Below are 27,414 nucleotides of genomic sequence, written 5' to 3' on the forward strand. Positions count from 1 at the left end.
GTATGCAGGAGTTGGATTGCAGCCATGTGGAAACAGCTCGAGAAAATGCCTGGCATGTTGGAACATTGGAAATATAGAGAGCAAGGAGGAAAGTGACAAAAAGTGAGCGCTGGAGGAAGAGACAGGGTCAACCCAGTAGACTCTTATCATGAGAAGGTAAGAGTATTTGTTGTGAAGAGCCACCATCATCTTCACTCTTCACACCCCAGATAAATTACTCATTTATTGGATTAGCTGCATGAGTGTAACCTAGAACTGGCTGTGCTGCTGTTTCAAAAAGAAACAAGTCTAAGAGCGGGACTTAAAGGGTCCTGCAATTAAGGAATGATAGGAAAATATTGGGGTTTAATCAGACTTGTTAAAATACGCAGCTTTGTCTCTTCTGGGACCCTGAGAACAAACCTAAAAGCAATCGTGGGGCTTCTGTGACCAAAGGCTTGAAGTTAACCTTCTCCCTCTGAGGCCCCAACAACCCAGGGCATGCTGCAGTGATAACTAGTCTTATTAGCAGTTGGTTAGTAGTTAGTTCAGTTTACAAGTAACTGAATGTGGCCAGATTCTTACCCTCCTATCACTTTGACTTTCTTGCATTATTTAGTAACTTGTAATAAAATTAAGTTGCTGTAACAAAAATAATCTAAGGATGGCTGTGAGACAAAAAACTGCAACATTATGTTTATCCCAAATAAAATTATAGTATAGGGGAAAAATCTCCAGTGATTCAGCTGCTGTATTGAATTGCATGCTATTGCTGCTAAAATCTCCATTACCTTTTTGTAAATTTAATTTTAATTACATCAGTCTAGTGGGCTCCACGCAGATATTTACTTTTAGTATAATGGATTTTTAAGGTAAAATGTTCCATGAAAGCATTGAGCATTGAATATTTTATTTGAAAGCAAATGCTGAAAGTATTTTTATAACATTCAGTATTGATACTTTGGAAAAAAGAAATGTGAAAACATCCTTTAATGGATTAAAAGGAAACATATACAACTTTTAGCTCTGAGTAGTATTTAGAAGTTCACACTAATAATAATAATATATTATTCATAAATGCATTAGCATGAGAGGATAACTTTACTAAAACTTTGTTTCGCTGTTGTCATCTGTATAAACTGTATTAATGTTCTTCTCATGATGTCACTATGATAATTATCCCCATTAGTAATGAGACCAGATAAACACATCCATAAATATCCAACCATCAAAGTATTTAAACTCTTCTCAAAACATTAAAATTAAGACACCATCTATGATATGCCTCTTGGCATAGGTAGCACCTCAAACGCTTGGCTGGAATTATGTCATTTCTTGAAAATAGGGGAAATGTTCTCTGAATGTGAGCTGATTCAGACACTGAAGCAGCTCAAAGTGAACATCTGTTTGACTAGGTTATTCATCTGAACAGGATCACACAGCGTTCGTCTGTTTTTAACGTCACTAAATATCAGATCTAACAATCCCTGAATATTTCAAAGGGAATTCATTTGTACATACTTTAGTACATTTGATGACTTCTCCCATTAGCCCCTTAGAACCACTGCCTTAGAAGATTGAGGTAGAGAACTGAGGCCAGTGAATCTTAACCTGACTCACCTCCTACCCCAAACTCCCATCTGAGCAGATATCAAGACACTGAGGTATCCTGACATACATGGAGATCCAAAATGAATTCTACTCATTTTCAAGTCATTGCTTCCCTGAAATCTTTCCCCAACTTGGGACTCAAAAATTAGCCTTGTGTCTAGACCAGTGGTTCTCAACCTTCCTAATGCCGCGACCCTTTAATACAGTTCCTCATGTTGTGGTGACCCCCAACCATAAAATTATTTTCGTTGCTACTTCATAACTGTAATTTTGCTACTGTTATGAATCATAATGTAAATATCTGATATGCAGGATGTATTTAGGCGACCCCTGTGAAAGGGTCGTTCGACCCCCAAAGGGGTCGTGACCCACTGGTTGAGAACCGCTGGTCTAGACTGTGTTGCATTCAGTTCAATGTGGAATCATTTTCTGTTTTCAATAGGGACCTTAGTTTTAACTCTGTCTAAAATACAAGTTCCTTTGTGTTGGGGGCTGGGCCGTGTTTCCTTTGATTTCCTGGCACCCAGCAGAGTGTCTGGACGAGTGGAGGACTGGCTCATTGATGAAATACTCCAAAGCGCAGGTCAGCCAGGTGCAGGTGGGCCCCTGTCAGTGAAGGGACAGCGGCACTGTGCATGGTCTGAAAGATCTTTTTCTTTTCGTTAACTGAAATGTAGGCTGAATTGCTTTTGTTCTGTATGTTCCTCTGTATGTATTCTGGTCTTTCCCATTTGATTATGAGAGAGAATTGCTGTTACAACCCCAATTCCCAGCACACAGAGGAACCTCAAAAGACTTGTAACTGGCAGACTGATTATAATATAACCCCATAGGTTGTACTACATCAAACTGTACCACTCGAGGTGCCTCAGACACATCATGCACTTTTTAAGCCTTACTCATTTTGCTCATGCTGCTACCACTTCTACAAGATATTTCTTCCTTTCTTTCTGACACAATTGTGTCTGTATTTCAAGTCCTAAGCTAATTGTCATCTTCTGTGTTAAACTCTCCCTGACCATCGGACAAAAGCAAGAATGTCTCTCTGTGTGCTTCAGTAGAATCCTTCCTATACCTCTATTCTAGAACTACTGGGGATGCCATTCTTAGCTGACTGGTGTTTGGCCCCAATATATTTGAGTGCTGAGGGCTAGGCTGCATGCGCCTTGTGTGTCTTTTATTTTGAAAGAAACACTAGCAATCAGTAAATTTTAATGTGGCAACAAGCCCTTGTTGAGAACTGTATGTGTGTGAAACCATACTACTGGAGTGTGAAATTCAGATTATATATTAGTTGAATGAGTAGATCTGAGGTGCCATGTATAGTTCTTACTAAGTTTTTTAAAATAGACTTCAACATGAGGTGAATTATGCTAATTTGAAGAATTTTTTTCTTCTGAAAATAGCTAAGTGTGCTGGGATTTTTATAGGGAATGTGTTGGATCTATACATCAATTTGGAGAATCTCAAACCTGTAATTGGTGAGGATTTCCAATTAGCAATCTTGAGTCTTCCAGTCCATGAGGATGAAATGTCTCTCCCTTTTGATCTTATTTCTCTCCGTAAAGTTTTATAGTGTGTAATTTAGGTCTTGCACTTCTTTTGATAAATTTTTTTCAATGTTTTATTATTTTAATGCTATTGTAAATGTAATTGTTTATTCATTTCATTTTGGGTTGTTTTATTATGAAATATTAATTTTGTACAGTATATTCAATGGCCTTGCTGAACTTGTGTGGGAACCATAACAAAGTACGCCGGATGCTCAAGGCCAATTGGAATACAGAGGCCTTGTTTTTAGTACGCCGGATGTCCAAGCCCACTCTGAGCATGGAGATCTTAATCAGGGTGTCCCAAGGGCTATATGCAGGTGGAAGGCCACAGTAATCTCATGGTACATTGCACAAATGTGCCCTTCCATAACCTAAAATAGTGAGGTCACTGTTTTGGAAAGAAGCCTCTTTCGTCTAAGTAGTATTAAAGAACATTACTGAGGCTACTGAAGTTAGAGAACTCAAATGCAGCTACTGTGAGAGGCAGTGGGTCTAGAGCAGGGGTGGCAAACTTTTTGACTCGAGGGCCACAATGGGTTCTTAAACTGGACCGGAGGGCCGGAACAAAAGCATGGATGGAGTGTTTGTGTGAACTAATATAAATTCAAAGTAAACATCATTACATAAAAGGGTACGGTCTTTTTTTTTTTTTAGTTTTATTCATTTCAAACGGGCCGGATCCGGCCCGCGGGCCGTAGTTTGCCCACGGCTGGTCTAGAGGCAGCAGGCAGCTTCTCAGATAATGGCTATGGGGACAAGGGGCTACTTCTCTGTGGGAAAGATGGTTTATTACCTAGCTGGTGTGCGGCTACCTACTGTATGGGACTTTGCTTTGAAGGACTGTTTTGTCTAGTGTCTCCTTCTTAGCAATGGCTACATGGCCACTGGCTCCTACAAAAAAGACTCTCATATATCACAACTGCTCCTTCTGCGTTTCGATAGCTTATTAGTTCTTGTATTTTTTTTCTTCTGGATTCCTCAAGATTTTCTGAATATAAGATCTTGTCATCAGAGAATAAAAATTGTTTTCTTTTTCCCTTTCCAATGAATAGAAGTGACAAGAAAGTGCTCCAGATCATAGGTAGAAAACCTTCGTCTTAGACCATGAAGTATGGTGCTAACTGTAGGGTTTGTCTAGATGCCCTTTGTCAGGGTGAGGAAGTTCGTTTCTGTTCCCTGTGGCTGAGTTTCTGTCTTGAATGGGTTTAGATTTTACCAAACATTTTTTTTCTGCACCATGGAATGATCACCTGGTTATGGCCTCTATTAATGTGGCATATTACATTAATGTTTTTCATATGTTAAACTAACCTCTCATTCTTGTAAGAAATCCCACTTGGTCTCGGTGTGTATGTGGCTGGACTCTGTTTGGAAGTATTTTATTAAGGATTTTTGCATCTATGTTCATGAAGAAACAAATGCAAAGTTTATTCAATGTTTAAATCTGCCCCAGCTTTTACATTCCACTAGGCCAGTGGTCGGCAAACTGTGGCTGGCGAGCCACATGAGGCTCTTTGGCCCCTTGAGTGTGGCTCTTCCACAAAATACCACGTGGGGGCGCGCATGTACAGTGCGATTGAAACTTCGTGGCCCATGCGCAGAAGTCGGTATTTTGTGGAAGAGCCACACTCAATGGGCCAAAGAGACACCTGTGGCTCGAGAGCCGCAGTTGCCAACCACTGCACTAGGCCTTCTCATGTTTTCACTACTCATGTACACAGGCTCAAAGCCAGCCAGGAATATGTGGATAGTTTTTTAGTCTTCTCTTATATTTGCGGGTAGCCTTCCCATCAGCCAGGAATTTGCTTGTGGGTAGCCTTCCCATCAGCCAGGAATTTGTGGAGAACTTATCAAGGCCCTTGATGGCTGTTTATTTCCTTGATGTCCTTATTAAATATGGATGAAGCCACAGACTAGCTGAGTCACTAGGCTTCCGATTTGTCTCCTCTGAGACCACTACTGCTACTAATAACAGTGATGGGCATGGAGATTTCCCACGCTCAGCTCCAAATCAGGCAAGTCCTCTCTGGCAATGAAGTCATTGATGTTCACAGCTTGACCTTTTCTAAGATGAGAGTGGGTAATGTGGTTAATGAGGAATGGGAGAAGCCCAGGCAAGAATACCATAGACTCCACTGTTCTTACCCAAAATTCAGTTGTTTTTCATGAATGATCACTTTCTGATTATTTGGTTTATGCCTTTGGTCTTTGATCAGTTTATATTGCATTTAAATGCTTATTTTGCCAATTCTGTTCCATTTTATTATTGCTTATTGGGAAGAGGCTCTGCTAAGCTCTGTCATATATTTTCTATACCACCACCCCAGATTCACACATGACTATTAATGATGTTAACATAATCAACTATTCTTTGGAAATGACAGTGGATTTTGATTTATGTTAGCTTTATGGAGACAAATTAATTAATTCTTTGGTTGGATTTAATTAATGTCTTCATTAGAATAGCATCTATTTGCCCAATCCTTTATTGAGTTCTAACGATGTTCTAGAATCTGCTCCAATTTCTGTAAAGATGTGTATGAGAAAGTCCCTGTCTTCCATGAATTCATAGGTCTAATGGTGGAAACAAAAGAAAAATAAATAATTATAATACAGTACATAATGTCACATAGAGGTGAGCAGACTGCTGTGAGGGGACCTAGAGACGGCATGTCTGTCTCTAACTAGTAAGAATTCACAAAGTGTGCTGCCTCTGATTGGGACTCAGAATGATGGGAGTTCAAGCAGAGCGAATGCAATAGATAGGGAATTCTGAACATGGAGAGCAGTATGTGTTGAGACATACATAGTTTGGGCTTAACTTGTATCTGAAAAATACTCTGGAGGTACTTGGTGAAGAGCAGTAGAAGATGGAACTTGGCTAGAACACACACTTACATCTGCTGGACATCTATCCTCTGGGCCACCAGATGCCAACATACATCTTCAATGAGCAAATTAGTTCTTGTTTTGTCTGGGATGAGGAGGGACAGATAATTAAATGAAAAAAAGGAGTCTTTTTTAGGTTCTTCGGGTTCAGAGATGGTAAGGGCAAAAATAGAGAGTGGCCAAATTCAAAAGATGTTTATGATTAAATTGACAGGATTTGGTGATCTTGAAATAAGGAAGGGTGACTGTGGGCGGTTGGGCACAGAGGACTTAGAGCAGTGATTCCCAAAGTGGGCACTACCGCCCCCCGGTGGGCGCTGCAGCGATCCAGGGGGGTGGTGATGGCCACAGGTGCATTTGGGGGCGATGAGTAACTGCTATTAAAACTTTTTAAAAATTAATTTCCAGGGGCTGAGTAATATTTTTTCTGGAAAGGGGGCGGTAGGCCAAATAAGTTTGGGAACCACTGACTTAGAGGGAGAAGAGACAGCCTCTGGGAAGCTGCCAAAAAGAAATCAACCCAAACAACAACAACAAAAGCCAGATAGATGTCCAGATGCGTGACTGGCTACGGGTTCCAGGTAAACAGGAAGAGCCCAGGCAAGAGCAAATGTCTAGAACCCTGGAGACCAGGCTGCAACAGCAGCTGTAAGCAGAGGAACCAGCATGTGGTGGATCCTAAATAAATTTTCTGAGCTGCCACAAAGGAAAAGACTTAATCTGTTGTCCATGGCCTTAACTTTGCGTGAGGGAGGGGCAGTACTAGTAAGAGGTTCCAAACCACCACGATCATTTTGGCACCCTTATTTTTAATACAAATTTGGAATTAATCCAGACCCTTCTTGAAGTAGGATAATGGTATTGATTAACAATTCTCCTCCAACGAATGTTCTTCCTATGGGTAGCTCAGACACTGCACAGAGACCTTCATTAATTCTGAAATCATTGAGGAATTATTTAGAAAGCAACTCCTTAAGAACCTAATCGTGCTGCCAAAGTGTTAATGTGCCTTTTCTCAAAGCATTAAGGAGCTAGGCAGATACAAATGGATGCACTATGTATAAAGAGTAAATGATGACATATCTTGTCTCTGATCCATACTTTTTTAAAGAGGTTCCTTTTAGTGTATGACATTCTGTGACTTAATTTTTCCTGTTCGTGACATTCAGATGCACCCATTAAAAGTGTTTTTCAATTGCCAACATCCGGATTTGCTATCAGTGTGAATCAGGCTTTTTATGTAATGAAGCCAACTTATCTGTCACCCATCATAATTATTCCATTCTGTCTTAAGTACTGTTCCATTTCCAGAGCCAATCATTATCTAATAAAAATGTAAGGGACAATCTGAGTCATTTTTGTAATATTATTAGTAACAGAATGCCTTTCAAATACGTGAATAGGTTCCCTTCACATTCTTAGAGAGGTTCACCGTAACTTGGTAAAACATATTCATATTCTTCCAGAAACACAGAAAAGAAGCCAATATTACAATTTATTTACTTACCTCATGAAACCAACTTTCTAAATCCTGTGGCTTTATTTCCCAGCATTTCACGTAGTCTTGATTCTGTATTTATCCAGAATCAAGGAAACCTTTCTCCTTCTGGAGGTAATTACAGGGAAGCATCACCTGTCAGCTCATTTTTGTCACTGGTGCCTGTGTGGGCTTTCTCGTTCACTCATTCCTTAATTGAGAAGGACTTTACTCACTGGGGATGCAGCAGTGAATGAGACAAAAGAAGGTCCTGACTCCCTTTGAGCTCACATTGCAGTGGGGGAGACAGAGAGTAAGCAAATAAATACCAACAGTCGTGATGAGTCATGTGTAAAGAATTTAAAGAGGGTGATGTGAGAGAGAGTGGTGCTGTAGAGAAGGGCTCTCTGAGGAGGTGGCCTTCAAGCGGACACTTGAATGACAGGTAATGCCATTATGTGGTCACAGGACTAAGAACTAAGTGTTCTGGGAGGAAGTCACAGCTAGAGCAAAGGCCACGAGTGACAGAATCTGGAACCAAAGGTACGCCAGTCTGGAATGACATGAACTGGGAAAGTGGTGAGGGATGAGCTCAGGGAGAGGGAGAACAGTCAAGGTAGGGAGTGTGGATTTCCTTTCAAGTTCCATGAAGAGCTGCTGAAGAAGCATAAACAAGATAGTGATGTGATCTGAATACATTTTTAAAAGATCAGTCTGGGTGCTCTCTGGATAATGGCCTGAAGGAGCAAGTATGGAAATAAGGGGAGAGAGTCCAGATGCGAGAAGAGTTTGGCTTGCACCAGAGGTGCAGAGAAGTAGACTGATTCTGGATTTGTTTAGAGATAGATGGAGAAAGACAAGTTATTGATGAGTTGGCTGTTGCTGGTTGTATTATAAAAAGGGATGCACCCATTAAGGGTAATTCAGTGGTGGGTTTGTTTGTTTCATAAATGTTAGGACTCCAGCATCCCTCAACCATTCTATGAAGTTACCACATTTATCATTTTCGAAGACTGATTCTTTGCACAGTTGCATATTTTCCATGGTTAGAGCAACCTATGACAGGACTCTTTAGATTCAAATCCAGATTCTCTAACTTAGTGGTCAGATGACCTCAGGTAAGTCTCTTAACTACTCTATTTTTCTGTTTCCTCTTACAAAAAAATAAGGAAGAACAATTTTACCTTTATCATAGGGTTGTTGTCAGAAGTGACTAAGATAATGCACGTAGAAATACTTAGCACACAAGTAGACTCTAAGCTCTCAGTAAATGTCAGTAACTACATACTGTATTTCTGTCTTACCTCCTGATTATTGCACATTCAGGTCACAGTATCTAGTGGTAAGAGTTACAATAAAAAAATTTAAGAAGCAGCCCTAACCGGTTTGGCTCAGTGGATAGAGCCTCGGCCTGTGGACTGAAGGGTCCCAGGTTCGATTCTGGTCAAGGGCATGCATCTTAGTTGCGGGCACATCCCCAGTAGGGGGTGTGCAGGAGGCAGCTGATTGATGTTTCTCTCTCATCGATGTTTCTAACTCTCTATCCCTCTCCCTTCCTCTCTGAAAAAAAATCAATATATTTTAAAAATTTAAGAAGCAAATAATTTCTGTTCCTTATTTCATATTCTTGTATGTACTATTTTGACACTTTTAGAAAGAATATCTTAACAATAGTCCTTGTTTAATATATTCCCAACTTCCACATCTGATTGTGTTTATTTTTATAGTGATTTTTTGTTTTGTTATTTTGGGTTTAAACATCTGTAGCCTTTGAGAGAGAATGTTTGAATACTGTCAGCTTTATTGTGAGGTTAGTGTTTTCATCACTTAAAATGGGCTGAGGGAGGATGGGCGTCTGATCCCAAGATTATCTAAATTATATAAAGTCATAAAAGCTTAAGGCCCTGTTTTGGTAGCTCAGTTAGTTAGTGCGTCATCTTGATATGCCAAGGTTATGGGTTCAATCCTCAGTCAGGGCACATACAAGCTGCTGCCAGTGAATACATAAATAAGTGGAAGCAACAAATTGATGTTTCTTTCTCTCTCTCTCCCACCCCCTCTCTCTACCTTTCCTTTCTCTCTTTCTAAAATCAAACAAATTTTTTTAAAAAACTTGAATATACTGCCTCCACCAGTGCCATCACAGCATGTGGGCACTGCACAAATGTACAGTCCTCAGCTTGGGCCGCCTGCTTTCCTTTGGACTTAGGCCCATGGGGGAGCTGCTGTTGGAAAGACCCCCTTCACTTGGATCACAGGGTAACCCTGGAAGACCTTGTATTGAATCTTCCGTTTCGGTGTAAACACCCTGTCAGGCTGCAGCTGCATTGCAGACTCTAGAGATTGGTTATTTACATCTCAAAACAGGCTTCAGAACAGCAGGAAAGTAAGCAGGTCAACACAGCAGATGGCCAAGTTTGCTTGGACTGGTCTGCTTAAGAATAATAAGGAAATTCTTTTAAATTGGTTCCTCAGCTATAAAGGTGGTAGGCAAATGTTTCCTCGTTTGGCTTGGATTGAGGTATATTGAGAAAATGGTACTCTTCATGAGATAACACATTAACCTCATTTTTCAAAGCTCCACGTCTCATCTTGCACTGAAGGTTGTTGGGCGAGGAACCACCTCTCTGCTGTAAGAATCTTCGTGTCGTCTTTGATGCACGGTATCGTCCAGCACTGGCTGTGGAATCCCTTTCTGTGCCAAATAGTCACCATGAAGGGCACACACAGTCCGTGGGTCTTCTGGTTTTGGGTTCTCTGTTCCTTCTTTCATTTTTGATGACATGGAAAATAAAAAATATTTTATTTCCAAGCTGTGACATAATGTGGCACCTGTAAAACAATCCCCTCTCTGATATAACAGAAGTCCTTAAATCCAAGGTGGGAGACGTTACTCGGTTTAACTCTGGTTGATCGACTGTACAGTTTGTGGAATCTGCTAGTTTGGGGTGTTGGCTCCCACAATTTGCCTTTCCTAATTATAGTCCTGATTGCATGGATGCTGTCCTAAATTTTGTAAAAGTCATCATATGTCTAAATACAATAGGAAATGGTGATAGAGTCTGGATTTTCTGGAAGTTAGGAACTAGATTAATCTGTGTGTGTTCTGAAAGTTATACTTATTGGGGCTAAAACACCAGATAGCCCCGTAATTTTTCCTTCTACCTTGTCCAAAGACAGTGGGGCCATGGCTAAGAGCTCCATGTGAGGGTCTACTTGGGCATAAAGAATCATCGGTGGCCCTGGCTGGTGTGGAGCGTCATCCCATGCACTGAAAGGTCATTGGTTCCATTCCCATATGGAAGGCTGCCAGTTGATGTTTCACTCTCACATCAATGTTTCTCTCTCCCTCTCTCCCTCTCCCTATCACCCATGTCCTTGGGTGAAGAATTAAAAAAATAAAAAAGATCAACTGTGAATTCTCAGCTCTGCCAGAGCACGCAGAAGTGAGCAGTGGGGCTCCCATCCGTCCTGCGGGCTTCTTGTGGGTGCCTGGTAGGGGGTCTCTGCTCCCCCTGCTCAGTGAAGAGCAGGTCTCCCCCACCCAGTAAAATATCTCATTATTTCACAATGCAGCACCCCAGCTTGATCATACTATTGTTAATGTTTATTTGTAAGCTTTCTTTTTCCCAGAAATATATATATGTGGACATAATTCACTTTCTGTGTGTATTGTTTTCTTTCTACTACAGACACGGGAGCAGAAAGACAGGCACTAAGAGAAAATGTGTATCCTAAATTGAGAGAATTCTGCAGAGAAAATTATGGATTAGAATTTCAGGTAACTCTGATGTTATTTTCATTCTTAATTATGTCAGCTAAATAACTAATGTTTGTATTTGTTTCTTGTCACAATGTGGGTGCTAGAAAAGACTAATTTTAAGCCCTGAAAAATGTCATTCCTATAAGTGTGGGTAAAAAGAAACACTGGAAAATGGAGATACAATATTTAGTCATTTCCCATGTTTTGCCCTTCTGTGCTATTTCTTGGACCCTGCCTGTTATTGGCTTGTCTTTTTCTTCTAATCACGTTCATGTACTTTTTGGCAATTTCCACTATTATAAAAAAGGTGAAGGTTGTTGAGCACCTGCCTTTGAGCTCTGGTCTCTAAAAATGTTTGGCATCTGAAAATTGGGACCAACTTTCTCACAGGTATTTCCTTTCAGCAGTCTAAGCAGTCCCCGCCTTCTGTCTTGCCTTCCGCATTTCAGGAATTTGCCATTTACCAAAAACAAAAAGTAACTGCTAAAGTTTATGAAAATGCTGGCAAGAGACAGTAACTGCGCATATCATTGCTCACGTTATGAAAACCCTGGCATTTGGGGACATCATTGATGTGGCCACCGAATAGAAAAGTACTTGAAAACTTGGATCTCTCTTGGACATCCAAAAGTTGAAAAAATAAATGACTCCTGCAACGGATAACATTTAGACAGACTTTTTTCAACCTCATTTACAATGGAAATCTTAATTCTCCTGTGCTGGGTCTTAACTATGTATTTACATTGTTAAGTGAGGAATATGTACTCGAGGTTTGTGGTGCGCCATTGCTCATGGAAGAAGATTTCACCCTTCATCTGTTTCCTCCTGGATATATATTTTATCTTGTTAGATCTCATGATGCCTTCTGTTATGTTGCATAAAGTAATAGTCTCAGATGACTTCAATCTCAATACATAATTGGTCAGCCACAGGGCACTGACATAACATATTGAGTAGTTACTGTTTGCTTGTTAACTTGTGAACCTAAATTAGATTTCTTGTTGTGAGTTTAGCATTACTTTCTTTGAGAAATCTGGTTCTGCTGATAACAGGATCACAACTATAACAAAAATGTTGATCTGTCAAGATTTCTAAAGACTCAGACAACCTTGGAGACTCTGTTACTATCGAGGAAGAAATGTGTGCAAGTATAGTAATCCCATCATTGAGGGAGTTGGTTTGTGTCATTTTTGTCAGTAGAGGGAGGAAGTCTTTGAGCTACAGAACACCTTCCATAAGACATGGTATTGATTAGGACTAGCTGAGGAGAAAAATAGAGAAATACATTTTCTAAATCACAGGCAGGCACAGGAGAAGACAGATAACGCCAAAGGAAAAATTGTAGCAAGCAAGATTCATAGGGAAAATGGATGGCAAGTATCATTCGAGGCAGGTTCAATGAATCAGTTGATGAGATGCTGGACAGCAGTGCAAACAGCGGTGGGCAGAGCAGAAGCGGAACTGAGCCCCAACTGTCTACACTGAGTGACTTAACCTGCCAGTCCTTCAGTTAAGCGTCTAAAATGGGGGTGGTGACAGCTTGCAGGTTTCAGGTTGTGTTTAGATTAAAATATGCAAGGTTGCATTGGCTTCCCAGCTTCTAAGCTTAACAGGAGCCCAAATAATATAATAACTGAACCTTCTAAGAATATATATCTTGGTATGGTCTTTTCTGGTAGATTGATTATTGATCTCCATGAAGATATGTTTTCTAGAAAGATGGTTCTCTTTCCAACTGCAACAAAATATGGTGCCAGAGCTTCATGGAAAAAAAAAAAAACAATTTACCCAGACAGTAGTCTAGAATCTGTCCTCGGCTGTGCACTGAACCCAGGAGAAATGAATTTCCTCGAGTTACTCAACCATCCCAATCTATTTCATGCACCTTGCCACCTACAACCTTTTTCGATCTGGCTCTTCCCTTGTATCACCTCCCAAGTCTATTTACTCCTAATACTCTTCCTATCTGATCTTAAGACATGCCCTCTTCTCTTGCCCGCTGCCCTGCAGCTACGTGTCCTCCATCTGGTTCCTTGAACACTTCAAGCCCATTCCCACTTACGGATTTTGCCCTTGATGTTCTCTCCCTATAGGAATGGCTCATCTGCTCATCTTCCTATTGTCCTTCAGGTCTCACTGAAATGTCACTGCCCTAATGACTCAATCTAAAGTAACCACTTAGGCATTCTTTTATGTCGTCTTGTTTTAGTTCTTTGCATTGCATGTGTCAATATTGGATGTTTTTCTTATTTACTCATGCATTGGCTTACTTGTTGTCTTTCTCCCTCTAGAGTGTAAGTTCCACAAGAACAGGGACTTGTCTGCCTTTGTGACACCCATATTCCTGGTCCTAGAATAGTTCCTATCATAGAGGAAAACTCCATAAGAATGTGTTGAATGAGCAAATGAATACCTGCATGAGAATGTGAATGGAGGAAGCCTCAGCCCAATATTACTTGCTTATGGAGGACTTCTCTGGTCTCCCGTCCCTCCCAGAATATGCCTTACACTTTTCTCATTGCTCCCCTAAAATCCTATGCATAACTCCCGGCCATTCATCCAGTTCATTCAAGACACATTTATTGACCCTTGACCACATGGCAGTCAACATTGCAAGTGTTGGAAATACAAGAGCAAACCAATATTGTTAGAAGAGGCAAACAACAAATAAGTTCCAGTGGTAATAGATGCTTTTTTTCCCCAGTCAATGTTTCTAAGAAAAGTAAAGCCATTATGATAAGGGGGGTAAGGAACGCCAGAGAAGGACTCAGTAATAAAACTACCTTTGAGCAGAGATCTGCAGATAGTGATAGAGCAAGTCACAGAGACATTAGGGAGGAAGGTGCTGGGTGTAGGCAACAGGGCCTGAGGGGTGAGGGGTGAGCATGTTTAGAATATTCTAGGAACAGTAAAGAAGCCAAGCGCAAAGTGGAGTAAGAGAAATTATTGTAGCAAGTGGCATCAAAGTCAGATCATATGGGACCTTATGGGCCAAGATTAAGGACTTAGAATTTTAATGAGTAAGAAAGAAAAGAGTGACATGATATGACTTACGGTTACGAGTCACACAAGCTCTGTGAGGAGCAAGTATGGGGTGGGGAAGAATGGTAGAAGTAGGAAGATGATCGGGTAAGAAATGGCCATGGCATGGACTAGAGCAAGCTGGGGAGATAATGAGACACCTGGTTAGGTCAACTTTTTCATCACCTGTAAGATTGGAAAATTCTCACGGCTGGATGTGTCTTACTCATCTTATCCCAATGATTAGTCAAGTATCTGGTACATAGTAGGCCATTTAGTTAAATCTTTCTTAAACTTAATGGATAGGATATGGAGTTACATTTTAAGCAAGGCCACAGACTTTTATCTATGTCTATGTGGCAGTCTGTTTTCTAGTATGTCCTTTTTACTTTCCAACTAAGATGCTTAATGAAAATGCTCCAGACTCTCTGGTTACGTGAACTTCAATTGTGTGTGTAATAAATATGTAGGCTGACTGCTCAGAGATGGAAACAGCTGAATGGAACGAATATCAGCCCCACTCAGAGCAGAGAACACACATGGCTTCAGAAGAAGACAAAGCATTTAAATGAAACGTTATTTAACTTACAGTGTTCAGTAAGTGCCCTTACTTTTGCCAACGTGTTTCTTAGAAGTTCGCCTTCTCTTTCCATGTCACAAGGCTCTGTCTTTACTCAGGCTTCCTTTTCTTAGCAGCTGAATGACAGTGGCAACCTCTTCTCTGTCTTTCCTGTCTTCTGGTCCAGATTGTTCATAGCTGCTCAGATAATCTTCCTTAAACAATAGTGACCAGATTTCATTCATTGTAAGAGGCATGCTTTTCCCCCATTTTGACATCTCAGAAATCAGGATTCATCTTACAAATAAGTGGTGTGTCATATGTGAAGATGTAATTGGCAGTGCATCTCTTTTTCAGTGGAACGTACATTATTGGAGCATCCTACAACTGATATTATAGATTCCATAAATTGCAGCACATTATTTCATGTATAGGGTCTAGCGGAAACTGCCGGGGTTCTTGTCCCAGCATCAAGAAGGGTTCAGGAATCTGGAGAAGGCCGTGCATAAGATTAAATAGGAATCAAGAGACTAATAAAGAGTCCGGAGATGAGATATAATTTTGAAAGGCATTTGGGGGTCAGAGGAGCTTAGCTAAAGGAGCTAAGTTCTAAGGTCTTAAAGTCTAAGGTTTTAGGTTCTCTTCATCCCCAGGACCCCATGCTTTTTATTAACACAACTTGTCCTGAGGCGAGGCAGAGATATACACTTCAAAGGGTATACAGAAACATTGTCAGAATGGGGGAATTAGCCTATGGCTGTTCAGGTGTTTGGCCAGTAGGAGGCAATAACATGTAGATTAAGATGCCTTTTAGCTGTCTGGCAGCCAAGAATCAATTTAATGTATCCTATTCAGGTTTGGGGAAATGCCTTCAGCCATTCCCAGATGCAGCCCTGCTGTCATGCTGGAATTGGTCTCCTGCAGAAACAGCATACATTTTTCTGTTAGACTAGGATTTAGATTCTGGGTCCACAAATGACTAGTCCTGTGACACTGGGCAGAGTGCTTGATCTCGGACACATAGTTGACCTCTCTGTAAAATGAATGGAACAGTGTTTGTTTCCCAGGATTGTTATGAGAATTCAATGCAATCACACAAAGTGTCTGGCACATGGAAGGCACTCCACCAGAGGCTGGATGGAGACTTGGGCAGGAAACCCATACTCCTTTTAGACTTAATAAAGTAGGTACATTTCGCCGTGCACATCAGAGTCATAGGTTAAGTTAAATTATGTGAGCCTTATACTAGCTTGACCTTGCTAATATTTACTAAACTGAACAATTAGTCTCACTCTGAAGGTTCTTCATTAATTGTTTCCACCTACCTTTTCTTTATCGCTTCTCTTCCCACCGCATCCTTCCTGGTCTAAAAGAAGCCCAGTCTCCTTCTTTGCACACATTTTTCCTCCCTACTGCCTGCCTACTGAGGAATCTCAAAATGCATTTTGCCTCCTGCGTTGCCAAAACACACCATTGGCTTTATAATTGACAGGATATGTTCTGATGCCCTTGGTCTTTTCTCCACACTGTCAACTAATGTGCCCTTTCCCATTTCCTAGTAATCAAATGTCCGCTTCTTTCTCAAGTGAAATGCATATCCTCTCATTGACCCACACATCATTTCCCTCAGACCAGCTCTGCAATCTGTCTAGCTCACTTTGCGTTCCGGTCCTGTCTATCACAGCCCGAGCAGGTTTTACCAAGTTAATATTACGTGAAAATGTTACATCATCTTTCTCCCATCCATGAGTCATTTTATAAGAAGGGGGAAGGAAAGAGGAATAGAGATGGAAGAAGGGAAGGAAAACCTTATGTCATAATTGACCTTCAGTTGCTCCATTTTAATTGTAAATAATCACAGCTCACTGCTTCTGCATCATGGAATGGCTCTTCTGGAATTCTCATGCCTGACTTCCCAAGATAGCTTTGTTGTTGTTCTGTTACTTTGTGTGTATAGACACTCTTCTGCCTAATATGTTTCTAAGTGGAGAGCAGTGGCATTGTGGGAAGATTTACTGGAGGAGCTGTGCTTTGCTGAATGTTTAATTCTGCTCAGTTGTGGCTGGTTACCCAACACTGGAAACCACCCAATAAGATGAGTCCTTTAATAAACAGAATCCCATTTGCAGGTGACATTTAAGCGTCCCAATTGGGTACAATCACCATGAAGCTCTTGTCAAATTCTGAACACAGGGTAGCTATTTCTTTCCATTCTCATTTTTTATTTCTTACAGGAGGGAGAGGAGAGCTTTTAACAAGTCTTTGCAGAGTAAAAAGAACACTCATTTTAGAGGTTTACTTTGTCAATAATCTATAAATATAAAAGGCTAATATGCAAAGTGTCCCCTCAGTAGTTCCACCAGGAGACTGGGAGTTCGGTCGCTCACTATGATGTGTGCTGACCACCAGGGGGCAGCACGGAATGAAAGAAGGCCCTGATCAGCCCTGATCGCTGGTCAGGCCTGGGGACTCAACCCATGCATGAATATTGTGCACTGGGCCTGTAGTTATTTATAAACCATTGAAAAGTAACTGAAACTGTTTTCTTCTACCTGTTCTTTATTTCCTTCCAGCTCCCAGAATTATGATGTTGTGACCTTTAAGCTTCTAAAATCATGATGCTATGACCTCATCTGCCAACAGGCAGGCCATGTCACATGTGTGGTGGTGTTCTGTCTAGAAGTCCCTCTTACCCTGTCTGAAGAACAGTCTCCTATGCATATACCCTTCAGGCTCCTGTCTTTCTTCCTCACCGATGTCTGTCCTAGTTCCCCAGCAGCAGATGAAGGTGCTTGGTCCAAGGAGCTTTATTCATTTATTCACAGACTTTCTTGAGCCTCTGCTCTGCACCAGGCCGAGTTGTGGGGGTGCGGTGGATACCAGAGTGTTGAAAACAGACATGGTCCCTGCCCTCATGGAGTTTGCGGTCTCACAGAGAGGACCGTCATAAACAACAGTGACCAGGGAAGCACAGAGCCTGTGCCGGGTTTCACTCAGTCACATCCTTTGTCGGAGGCCAGGTGTCCCTCCACTGAAGGAAGCTGGTACCTGGCCGCAGCCTGGCTGAGCTTCCTTGGTGCAGTGAGTTCTCCAGCTTATCACACTCCACACAGGTGCCCTGTGGATTCTGGCTTGTGGCTCCTTCTGTGCCTCCAGCAACTCCTGGTCCCTTCTCTCTGCCTCTGTGTTCATGAAGCCTTCAGAGTCAGGGGACCTGCCTTAGTTGATGGCTCAGATCTTCCTGACCATCAGTTATTGTTAAAGCTGCCCAGAGGCTAACTCGCCCAAGACAGTGAGGCATCAGGTCTGAGCAGTTTGCTTTCTTCATGAGGCTCTGCTTTGGGACCCTCTTTCCTTCTAGTGATGGTGTATGTCCATTGGGGCCAGCCAGTCCTTCCTGGGCTTGATAAAGGACCTGATTTTCCCAGAAATGTGCATCTTAGTCATGATCCCATATACCTCATGACCAGCAGGTGACCTAAAGTCAGTATTTGCAGTAGTTCTAGCGTGGATATGGGTGAGTAGACCTGAAGAGGGTGTGTGTTTTTTCTTACATACCATTAATCTGGGGAAAGACATTCTAACTAGAGTGAGAATTACCATATCTAGAAAGCATAACTCACCATGGGCAAACAGTATCTGACAAACCTAGTCTGAAGTTTAAGACTCCTCCCTGTTCACCTTCTCCTCTGAGATTAATATTCTAGTCCTGGAACACAACTGCCTAAGCCAGTGGTCGGCAAACCGCGGCTCGCGAGCCACATGCGGCTCTTTGGCCCCTTGAGTGTGGCTCTTCCACAAAATACCACGTGCGGGCGCACACGTACAGTGCGAAGTTGACTTAAAACTTTAAAGTTTATTAAGTTAATTTTAGGGAACGTTGTGGAGTGAAAGAAGATGTAGTGTCGAGGATTGAGAAAGGTATGTTGAGATGGTCTGGACATATAGAGAGGTTGAACGAAAGGAGATAGACGAAAGAAGTATACAAGACGAGTGTGAATGGGAGAGTTGGAAGGGGTCGACCTCAGCGAACGTACCTCAATCAGATTGAGGACGTTTTCAGCAAAGGCCAGCTTAGGAGTACCCTAATTAAGTTAATAACAATGTACCTACCTATATAGTTTAAGTTTAAAAAATTTGGCTCTCAAAAGAAATTTCAATCGTTGTACTGTTGATATTTGGCTCTGTTGACTAATGAGTTTGCCGACCACTGGCCTAAGCCAACTCAAATGAGTGCTGACTTCTCCTCTGTATTGACCTTGAAAGTTATGTCCATAGCACAAGAATGTTTCTGTCCAAATCTTTCTGAACCTGCTCTGTGTTATTCTGAATATTTTTAGTAGTGGCAGATATAGTCCCTTTAAGAATAGATTTGATTTTTTAAAAGAGCTAAAGGTCTTTTCAGAGCCATCTTCTAATATAATAATAGAGGAATATGCAAATTAGCCAGGACGCCTTAACGTCAGGACCAATCTACAAGCGGTGGAGAGCTACAGGAGGGTGGGGCAGCAAGCAAGCTACGAGTGGCAGAGAGATACCTGCAGCGGTGGCGGGTGGGGTGGCCAGCTGAGGCAGGCAGCAGCGAGCTACTCATGCACAGATTTGTGCGCAGGGCTACTAGTGTCTTATAAATGTAAATGCCATTAAAGCAGGGACAATAACATTTGTAATAAAAACAAACTCCAACGATAAAGTGACAGGAGTTTTTTTTCAATACAAAATGTGATGATTCCTACAGAGGAAATGCCCTGGGCAGTAGCAGGATCATTGGAATGAGTGTGTAGCTTCCCATTGTAATAACTTGGAGGAACAACCTTCATTTCAGGACTATCCTTGTTCAGACACTAAACCAGTGCTATTGTCTCTATATTTACATTTTTGTTCTCTTCAGTAATGTCATGGGGCATGGGAAAACATTTTGGAAAACATTTAAATGTAAAAGCTCTTTGAAGAAATAGGGTGAAGCCATTATGAATTCAAATCTGGGTCTCGTTTTGTTTCTCAGTAAAGCATGAGGTTATGATTTGTTTCTGATAGTTTGCTCTATTGTTTGTTCAGTAATCTTCGTATTTAAATTATTATGTCTGATTTCAAGTGGTTAAAATTTGTTAGGGCTTGTATCTGCTGTTTTTTTGTTTTCAGACCAATTCAGCACATTATCATAAGCATGATAAATGACCTTCCCTAAGAATAGTTTAAAACAAGTTAGATGGTTTTAAGTAAAAAGAGATAAAATCAAATTACTTTCCTGAGCTTTTATACTTAATGATGAAATAAGTAAAGGCACATAAAATGTGCTGTCAACAAGTTAGTATTCCAATAAATAGTAAATTAGATTCCAGTGTCTGCAGTGCCTGGACATTAGGCTAAAAGCTAAACTTAATTTTTTAAGTATATAATAAATCTTGTCTTGTTGAGCACTTTGGGTTCCAGCTACTTTGTGCCAGTTATTGATCATGCGGATATATGTCATGTCGTTTGCCCCAAATGGTGTTTTGTGTTGCATAAGTCAGATGTCTCATTTATTTATTTCCTCCCTATCTTCACGGTTGCTTGATTTTTATCTTTTTTCATCATGGTCTGACCATAAAGACATTTGAGGGAGGCGGGAAACACTTTAAAGGAGCAAAGCTGGAAGGAGGAGAATATTTAAACAGAATTCCTGACATGAGGAAATGAATTATGAAGGCTTGGAAGAGGACAGGGCTGACCAAACTCTAAGGGAATAACAGGTGCAAAAACTATTACAAAAGACTCCCATTCACAGCAAATAAATAGTGTGACATTTAGGCTCCTATTTTAAAATATAAGTGAAAGCCTTGTTTCAACTTTTGCCCTGGTCATTTGGTCTACACATAGGTCGTTAGATCTCATTGTCTAGCTCTTAATAGGCCAAGCGCTTGACTTAAACTTACCCTGTTCATGCACTCAATTCTATGAATAGAGGATGTAAGGCCTGTAAGAAAATCACAATACAAATTAGATGTGCAAAGTGTTACTGAGATATAATTCAGTTCACATACTACAAAATTTGCCCATTTAAAGTATACAGTTTTTAGCATATTCGCAGTTGTGTGAGCATTACCCAAATCAATTTTAGAATGTTTTCATCACCCCAAAGGAAATCTGTGCCCTTTCACTGTAACTCCCTAATTGCCCTATTCCCTTTCCTCCCGGCTCTGGGCAACCACTTATCTACTTTTCGTTTCTATAGATTTGCCTATTCTAGACATTTTATATAATAAAAGGCTAATATGCAAATCAACCAAACAGGGGAATGATGGGTCACTATGACACGCACTGACCACCAGGGGACAGACGCTCAATGCAGGGGGAGCACTGCTTAGCCAGAAGCCAGGCTCACAGCTGGCTAGCGCGGCAGCAGTGGTGGGAGCCTCTCCCGTCTCCGCAGCAGTGCTAAGGATGTCCGACTGGTGGCTTAAGCCGTCATCAAGAGAGGGCGCAGGCCAGGCTGAGGGACACCCCCTACCCCCGCCGAGTGCATGAATTTCGTGCACTGGGCCTCTAGTTTTATATAAATGGAATCATGGGACAGGTGGTCTTTTGTGACTGGCTTCTTGCATTTAGCATAATGTTTTCAAGGCTCCTCCTTGTTGTGGCATTGGGTCAGTATTTCATTACTTTTTATTGCCGATATATGTATGAATATACCATTTTATGTCTCCATTGATAACTTGATAGACATTTATATTTTTTCCACTTTTTGTTTATTATAAATAATGCTGCTATGAATATTCAAGTTCAAGTTTTTGTGTGTACCTATGTTTTCATTTCAGTTGGGTATATACCTAGGAGAATTGCTGGATCATGTGGTAACTTTGTTTAAATATCTGAGGAACTGCCAGACTGTTTTTCAAAGTGGTTGCATCATTGTATAGTCCCAGCAGCAGTGTTGAAGGTTCCAATTGCTCCATATCCTCATCAACACATGTCTTTGTGGTATAGCCATCCTAGGGGATATGAAGTGTTACCTTTTTGTAGTTTTAATTTGCACTTCCCTGGTGACTAATGATATTGAACATGTTTTAATATGTTTATTGGCAATCTCTATATACTCTGTGAAGAAATGTCCACTCATATTTTTTGTCCATTTTTAATTGGGTTATTTGCCTTATTACTATTAAGTTGTAGGTGTTCCTTATATATTCTAGATACAAGTACGCTACCAAATATATGATTTGCAAATATTTTCTTTCACTCTGAGGGTTCTCTTTTGCTTTCTTTATGGGTCCTTTGAAGCACAAAACTTTTTAATTTTGAAGAAATTCAATTTATCCTTTTTGTTTTGATTACTTATACTTTGCTCTCATGTCTAAGAAACCACTGTCAAATCCAAGGTCACAAAGAGATACCCTATATTTTTAAAAAATTAGAGTTTCATAGTTTTAACTCTTTATATCTGTGATGTATTTTGAGTTATATTTTATATATGGAGTGAGGTAGGGGTCAAACTTATTCTTTCCCATATGAATATCCAGTTGCCCAGCACCATTTGTTGAAAAAAACTATTCCTCTTTGAATTGTTTTGGCACCCTTGTTGAAATCAGTTGGCCCTAAGTGTGATGATTTATTTCTGAATTCTCAATTTTATTCTATTAGATATCCTAATGCTAGTACTACACTGTCTTAATTATTGTAGCTTTATAGTAAGTTTGAAATCTGGAAGTTTGAGTCCTTCAACTTTATACTTCTTTTACAAAAGATTGTTTTGGCTATTCTGGGTCTCTTGAATTTCCATATGAATTTTGGGATCAGCTTGTCAATTTCTGTAAATAAGTCAACTAAGAGTTTTATAGTGATTGCACTAAGTCTGTAGATAAATATTGTCAGCTTAACACATTGTCTCCCAATTCATTGACAAGAGATGTTTTTCAGTTTATTCAGATCTTCTTTGTGTTTTGTAATTTTCAGAGTATAAATTTTACATTTCCTAAATTTATTCCTTTTGTTCTTTCTGATGTGCTTTTAAATGGAATTTAAATTTTTTAATTTCATCTTTGATTGCTCATTGCTATTGTATAGAAGTACAACTGGTTTTTGTATATTGATCTTATATCCTATAACCTTGTTCAACGCACTAGTTTCAACAGATTTTTAATGGTTTCCTTAGGATTTTCAATATACAGTTGACCTTTGAATTACACGTGTTTGAACTACGTGGGTACTCTTATACGTGGATTTTTTTTCCAATAAATACTGTAAATGTATTTTTTCTTCCTTATGATTTTCTTAACATTTTCTTTTCTTTACCTTTCTTCATTGTAAGGGTACAGTACTAGTTTATAAAACACATACATACAAAATGTGTTAATCAGTAGTTTGTTATCAATAAGACTTCTGGTCAACAGTAGGCTATTAGTAGTTAATTTTGGTCACTAGTTTCAACAGATTTTTAGTGGTTTCCTTAGGATTTTCAATATGCAGTTGACCTTTGAACTACATGTGTTTGAACTAATTGGGTACTCTTATACGTGGATTTTTTTCCAATAAATACTGTAAATGTATTTTTTCTTATGATTTTCTTAACATTTTCTTTTCTTTAGCTTTCTTTATTGTAAGGGTACAGTACTAGTTTATTAAACACATAGATACAAAATGTGTTAATCAGTAGTTTGTTATCAGTAAGACTTCTGGTCAACAGTAGGTTATTAGTAGTTAATTTTGGGGGGACTCAAAAGTTATATTCAGATTTTTTACTGCATAAGGGGTCAGCACCTCTAACTTCCATGTTGTTCAAGGGTTAACTGTACAAGATCATGTCATCTTTGAATAAAGATAGACCTACTTCTTCCTTTCCTATCTCAATGTATTTTATTTTTTTTCCTGCCTAAGCCCTAGCTGGAACCTTCAGTACAGTGTTGAATAAAAAGCACTGAGAGTAGACATCCTTCTCGTGTTCCTAATCTTAGGGAGAAAGCTTTGTCTTTCTTAATTAAAGCATTATATTAGGTGTAGTTTTTTCATGCATGCCTTTTATTTAGGTTTATGAAGTTAATTTCTATTCCCAGTTTGTTAAATGTTTTTATCGTCAAGGGGTGTTGGATTTTATCAGATGCTCCTTTCTGTCTGTTGAGATTGCTCATATGGTTTTTGTCCATTATTCTATTAATATGTAGTATATTATATTAGTTTGATTTTCTGATGGTAAATCACCCTTGCATCCCTGGGATCAATTCCACCTAGCTGTGTTGTATAGTCCTTTATATATGTTGCTGAATAGGTTTTCTGGTATTTTTGTTGAGGATATTTGTTTTATATTCATAAGAGATATTGCTCTATAGTTTCCTGGCTTACTTGTCTGACTTTGGTATCATAGAATACATTGGAAAGTGTTCTCTTCTAATTTTTGGGAGGCTGTGAAGAATTGGTATTAATTCTTCTTTATATGTTTGGTAAATTTTACCAGCACATCTATATGGAACTAGGCTTTATTTCTTGTACAGTTTTTAAAAATTACTATTTAATCTCTTGTTAAAAATGTCTTCACATTTTCTATTTTGTCTTGAGTCAATTTATGTAACTTGTGTCTCTAGAAATTTGTCAGTTTCATTCAGTAACTTCATACATTGGCATACAATTGTTCATAGTATTTTTTAATTTTTTTCTGTAAAGTCAATAGTAATGGCCTCTCTTTCACTGCTGATTTTAGTAATTTTTGAGAGTCTCCTCGCTCTTTTGTTTGTTTGTTTGTTTGTTTGTTTGTTTTGTGGGGTGGCTGTTTTGGTCAACCCAGCTAAAGTTTTGTCTATTTTCTTGATCCCAAAGAACCAACTTTTGGTTTCATTGATTTTCTCTATTGTTTCATTAATTTCCATTGTACTCTATGATTTCTTTACTTCTGCTTGCTTTAGCTTGTTCTTTTTCTGCTGTCTTAAGGTAGAAAGTTAGATTATTGATTTGAAATCTTTTGTAATATAGATGTTTACAGCTATAAATTTCCCTTTAAGTTCTGCTTTAACTGAATCCCATGGGATTTATTCTTTGATTCATAAGTTAAGATTGTGTTAATTTCCATATACTTGTGAGTTTCCCAAATTTCTTTCTGTTATTGACTTCTAACATCATTGCATTATATTCAGAGAACATTCTTTATATAATTTAAATCTGGTTAAGTTTATAGGGCCTTGTTTTATTATCTATTTTATGTTCTATCCTGGAGAATGTCTTATGTGTATTTGAGAACAATGTGTATGCTGTTGTTGTTGGATACATTGTTCTATAGAAATGTTAGATTATAGTATTATTCCACTCTTCTTGTTTTGTTGATCTTCTTTCTAGTTGTTATTCCCATTATCGAATGTCAGATATTCAGGTCTCCAACCATGATAGTTGAAATGTCTGTTCCTCCCATCATTTATGTCAGTTTGTGCTTCATGTATATTAATGCTTTATTGTTAGTAGCAATATAATTGTTATATCTTCTGATGGATTGACCCTTTTATCATAAAATGGCCCTTCTCATTCCTATCTCTTTTGTTTGATATTAGTATAGACATGAGGTTCCTTACAGTTGCTGTTTGTGTGGTGTATCCTTTTCTGCCCTTTTACTTTCAACATATTTGAAGCTAAGTGTGTCTCCTTTAGATTACATATAGGTAGGTGTTGTTTTTACCTGATCTGCCTTTGACATGATTGTTAATGCAATCACACTTAATTGTATTATTGGTGTAGTTGGATTTACATTTGCCATTTTACTTTTTTTTCTGTGATTCATGTCTTTTGTGTTCCTCTGTTCCTCCTTTACTTCTTTGCTTTGTATTAAGTGAATATTTTCTGGTGTAACATTTTAATTCCTTTAATGATTTTTTCACTTCTTTTGAATTTTTTTCTTTGTAGTTATTTTATGGCATATACATCTTATCAGAATCTACTTGTAATTTATGCTAAGTTAATTCCAGTGAGCTATAGAAAGATTACTCCTATGTAACCCCATTCCCTTTTGTGCTATTGTTACATATGTGATGTCTATATATATGTTACAAACCCACTGACATACTGTTATAATTATTACTTTATATAATTTTGTCATTAAAAGAAGGTAGGTAAGAGAAGAACAGATATATATATATATATCATTATATTAATCTTCATATTTACATATTTACAAATTCATAAATACATTTCTGTTTCTCTTCAATTTGTTCTAAATCAGACCTTTCCTCAGATATAGCCAAACAACGTCAGCCAAAAGGCTGGAGACCAGGCTCTATGTGTAGTTGTTAGCTCATGCATGGCACAACTAAGAGTTACCGTTAGCATTGCAGTCAGTGTGTGTTTATTTTGATAGTTTATTGGAAGATGGCCAAAATATCTTATTCTAATTATTTCAGTATATGAATCTCAGTAATTTACAGTTCAGTCCAATTAAACTTTATATGGTGGTAAAGTATTCCATAGCTCTGCCATCCAGCATGGTAGTCAGTAGCCACATGTTACTATTGAGCATTTGAAGAGCTGAATTTTTAATTCATTTGTATTGAATTTTAAATAGCCACAGCTAAAGGCTCTCATATTGGACAGTGATGGTATAATTTCAGATGTATCCTTCCTTAATATTGTGATTAAACCTTCTAAGGTAGATTAAAGGGAAGAACCCAAAATCGGTGCTGATAGTTTCATATATTATGAAATTCATGGACTGGGCTGGGGGAATATTTTTTAAAGAAGCTGTTATATGTCTAAAACCTTAAATGCAGATAGATAAAAACACCTGTGTGGGGCCATGGCCTGGGAAGCACACAAAATCCCCGGCCTCTCCTTGGGGTACCGTGGAGAACCCCTGCTCTGTGCTTCCATCTCATTGAATGCCACACAAACAGCCAGTAAGGAGGGGAGGGTTTTTTCCTGCTGTGTGAAATCAGGAAAGGAAAAGAAGAAATCTTCAAAGCTACGATTGGAAACATTTACCTTATGCCGATAGCAGTTGAGTAAAGGGAGTGAAACCCATACTGCTCTCCATAGCAAATTTTTCAAAGCGTGTACTTGCAAAAGTTTTTACAGACTCTCAGAATCTTCCCTGTAGTCTTTGAAGTAAGGAGATAGAAGCTCCTATTATCCTCATTTCTTAGTAAGGCATACCTTTCATTGCTTCCCAATACATGGTTTTCAGGTATATATTGATGAAAGCAAGGTTGCTTGTAGATAACACAGACATAAACAACATGTCTATCCCCGTGCGATAAACCATAATAATAACAGGTTCTTTTCTTTAAAAAGAAAGAAAGAAAAGAAAAGAAAGAAATGTAGATGTTTAACTTCAGGTCAGTATATATTGATGCCCATCGTGGCTTTCCCTTCTCATATTAAAAGACATTCAGTAACAAACTTTGTTATTTAATTGTCTCACATAATGTATAACCATATCCCAGCTGCTTTCAAACATTTTTTGAAGTCCTATTCCCATTTCAATATAATGAAAGCCTGCACTGCAAAGCCTCTGACATTTAACATTTCATTTTCTCTGGGCCCACGTCAACAGTGTAATCAGGAACATAAGAAATGATCATGTTCATCCCCAACCCATCATGGGATAAAAAAAAAA

The 27,414-nt window shown here is 39.2% G+C and overlaps 1 protein-coding gene across 1 annotated transcript in view; it reads left to right on the top strand.

The window, feature by feature from the left end:
- NWD2 (NACHT and WD repeat domain containing 2) overlaps positions 1-27,414 on the top strand; it is a gene marked incomplete at its 5' end in the record, with an annotated part of 139,696 nt that overhangs the window by 42,603 nt on the left and 69,679 nt on the right. The window contains one exon of the mRNA XM_005859739.2: positions 11,202-11,290. Within this exon, the coding sequence (XP_005859801.2) occupies positions 11,202-11,290 (89 nt within the window). The remainder of the gene's footprint in view (positions 1-11,201; positions 11,291-27,414) is intronic.

The sequence above is a fragment of the Myotis brandtii genome, unplaced genomic scaffold (assembly GCF_000412655.1).
Source record: "Myotis brandtii unplaced genomic scaffold, ASM41265v1 scaffold1299, whole genome shotgun sequence".
NCBI classification, from domain to species: Eukaryota; Metazoa; Chordata; class Mammalia; order Chiroptera; family Vespertilionidae; genus Myotis; species Myotis brandtii.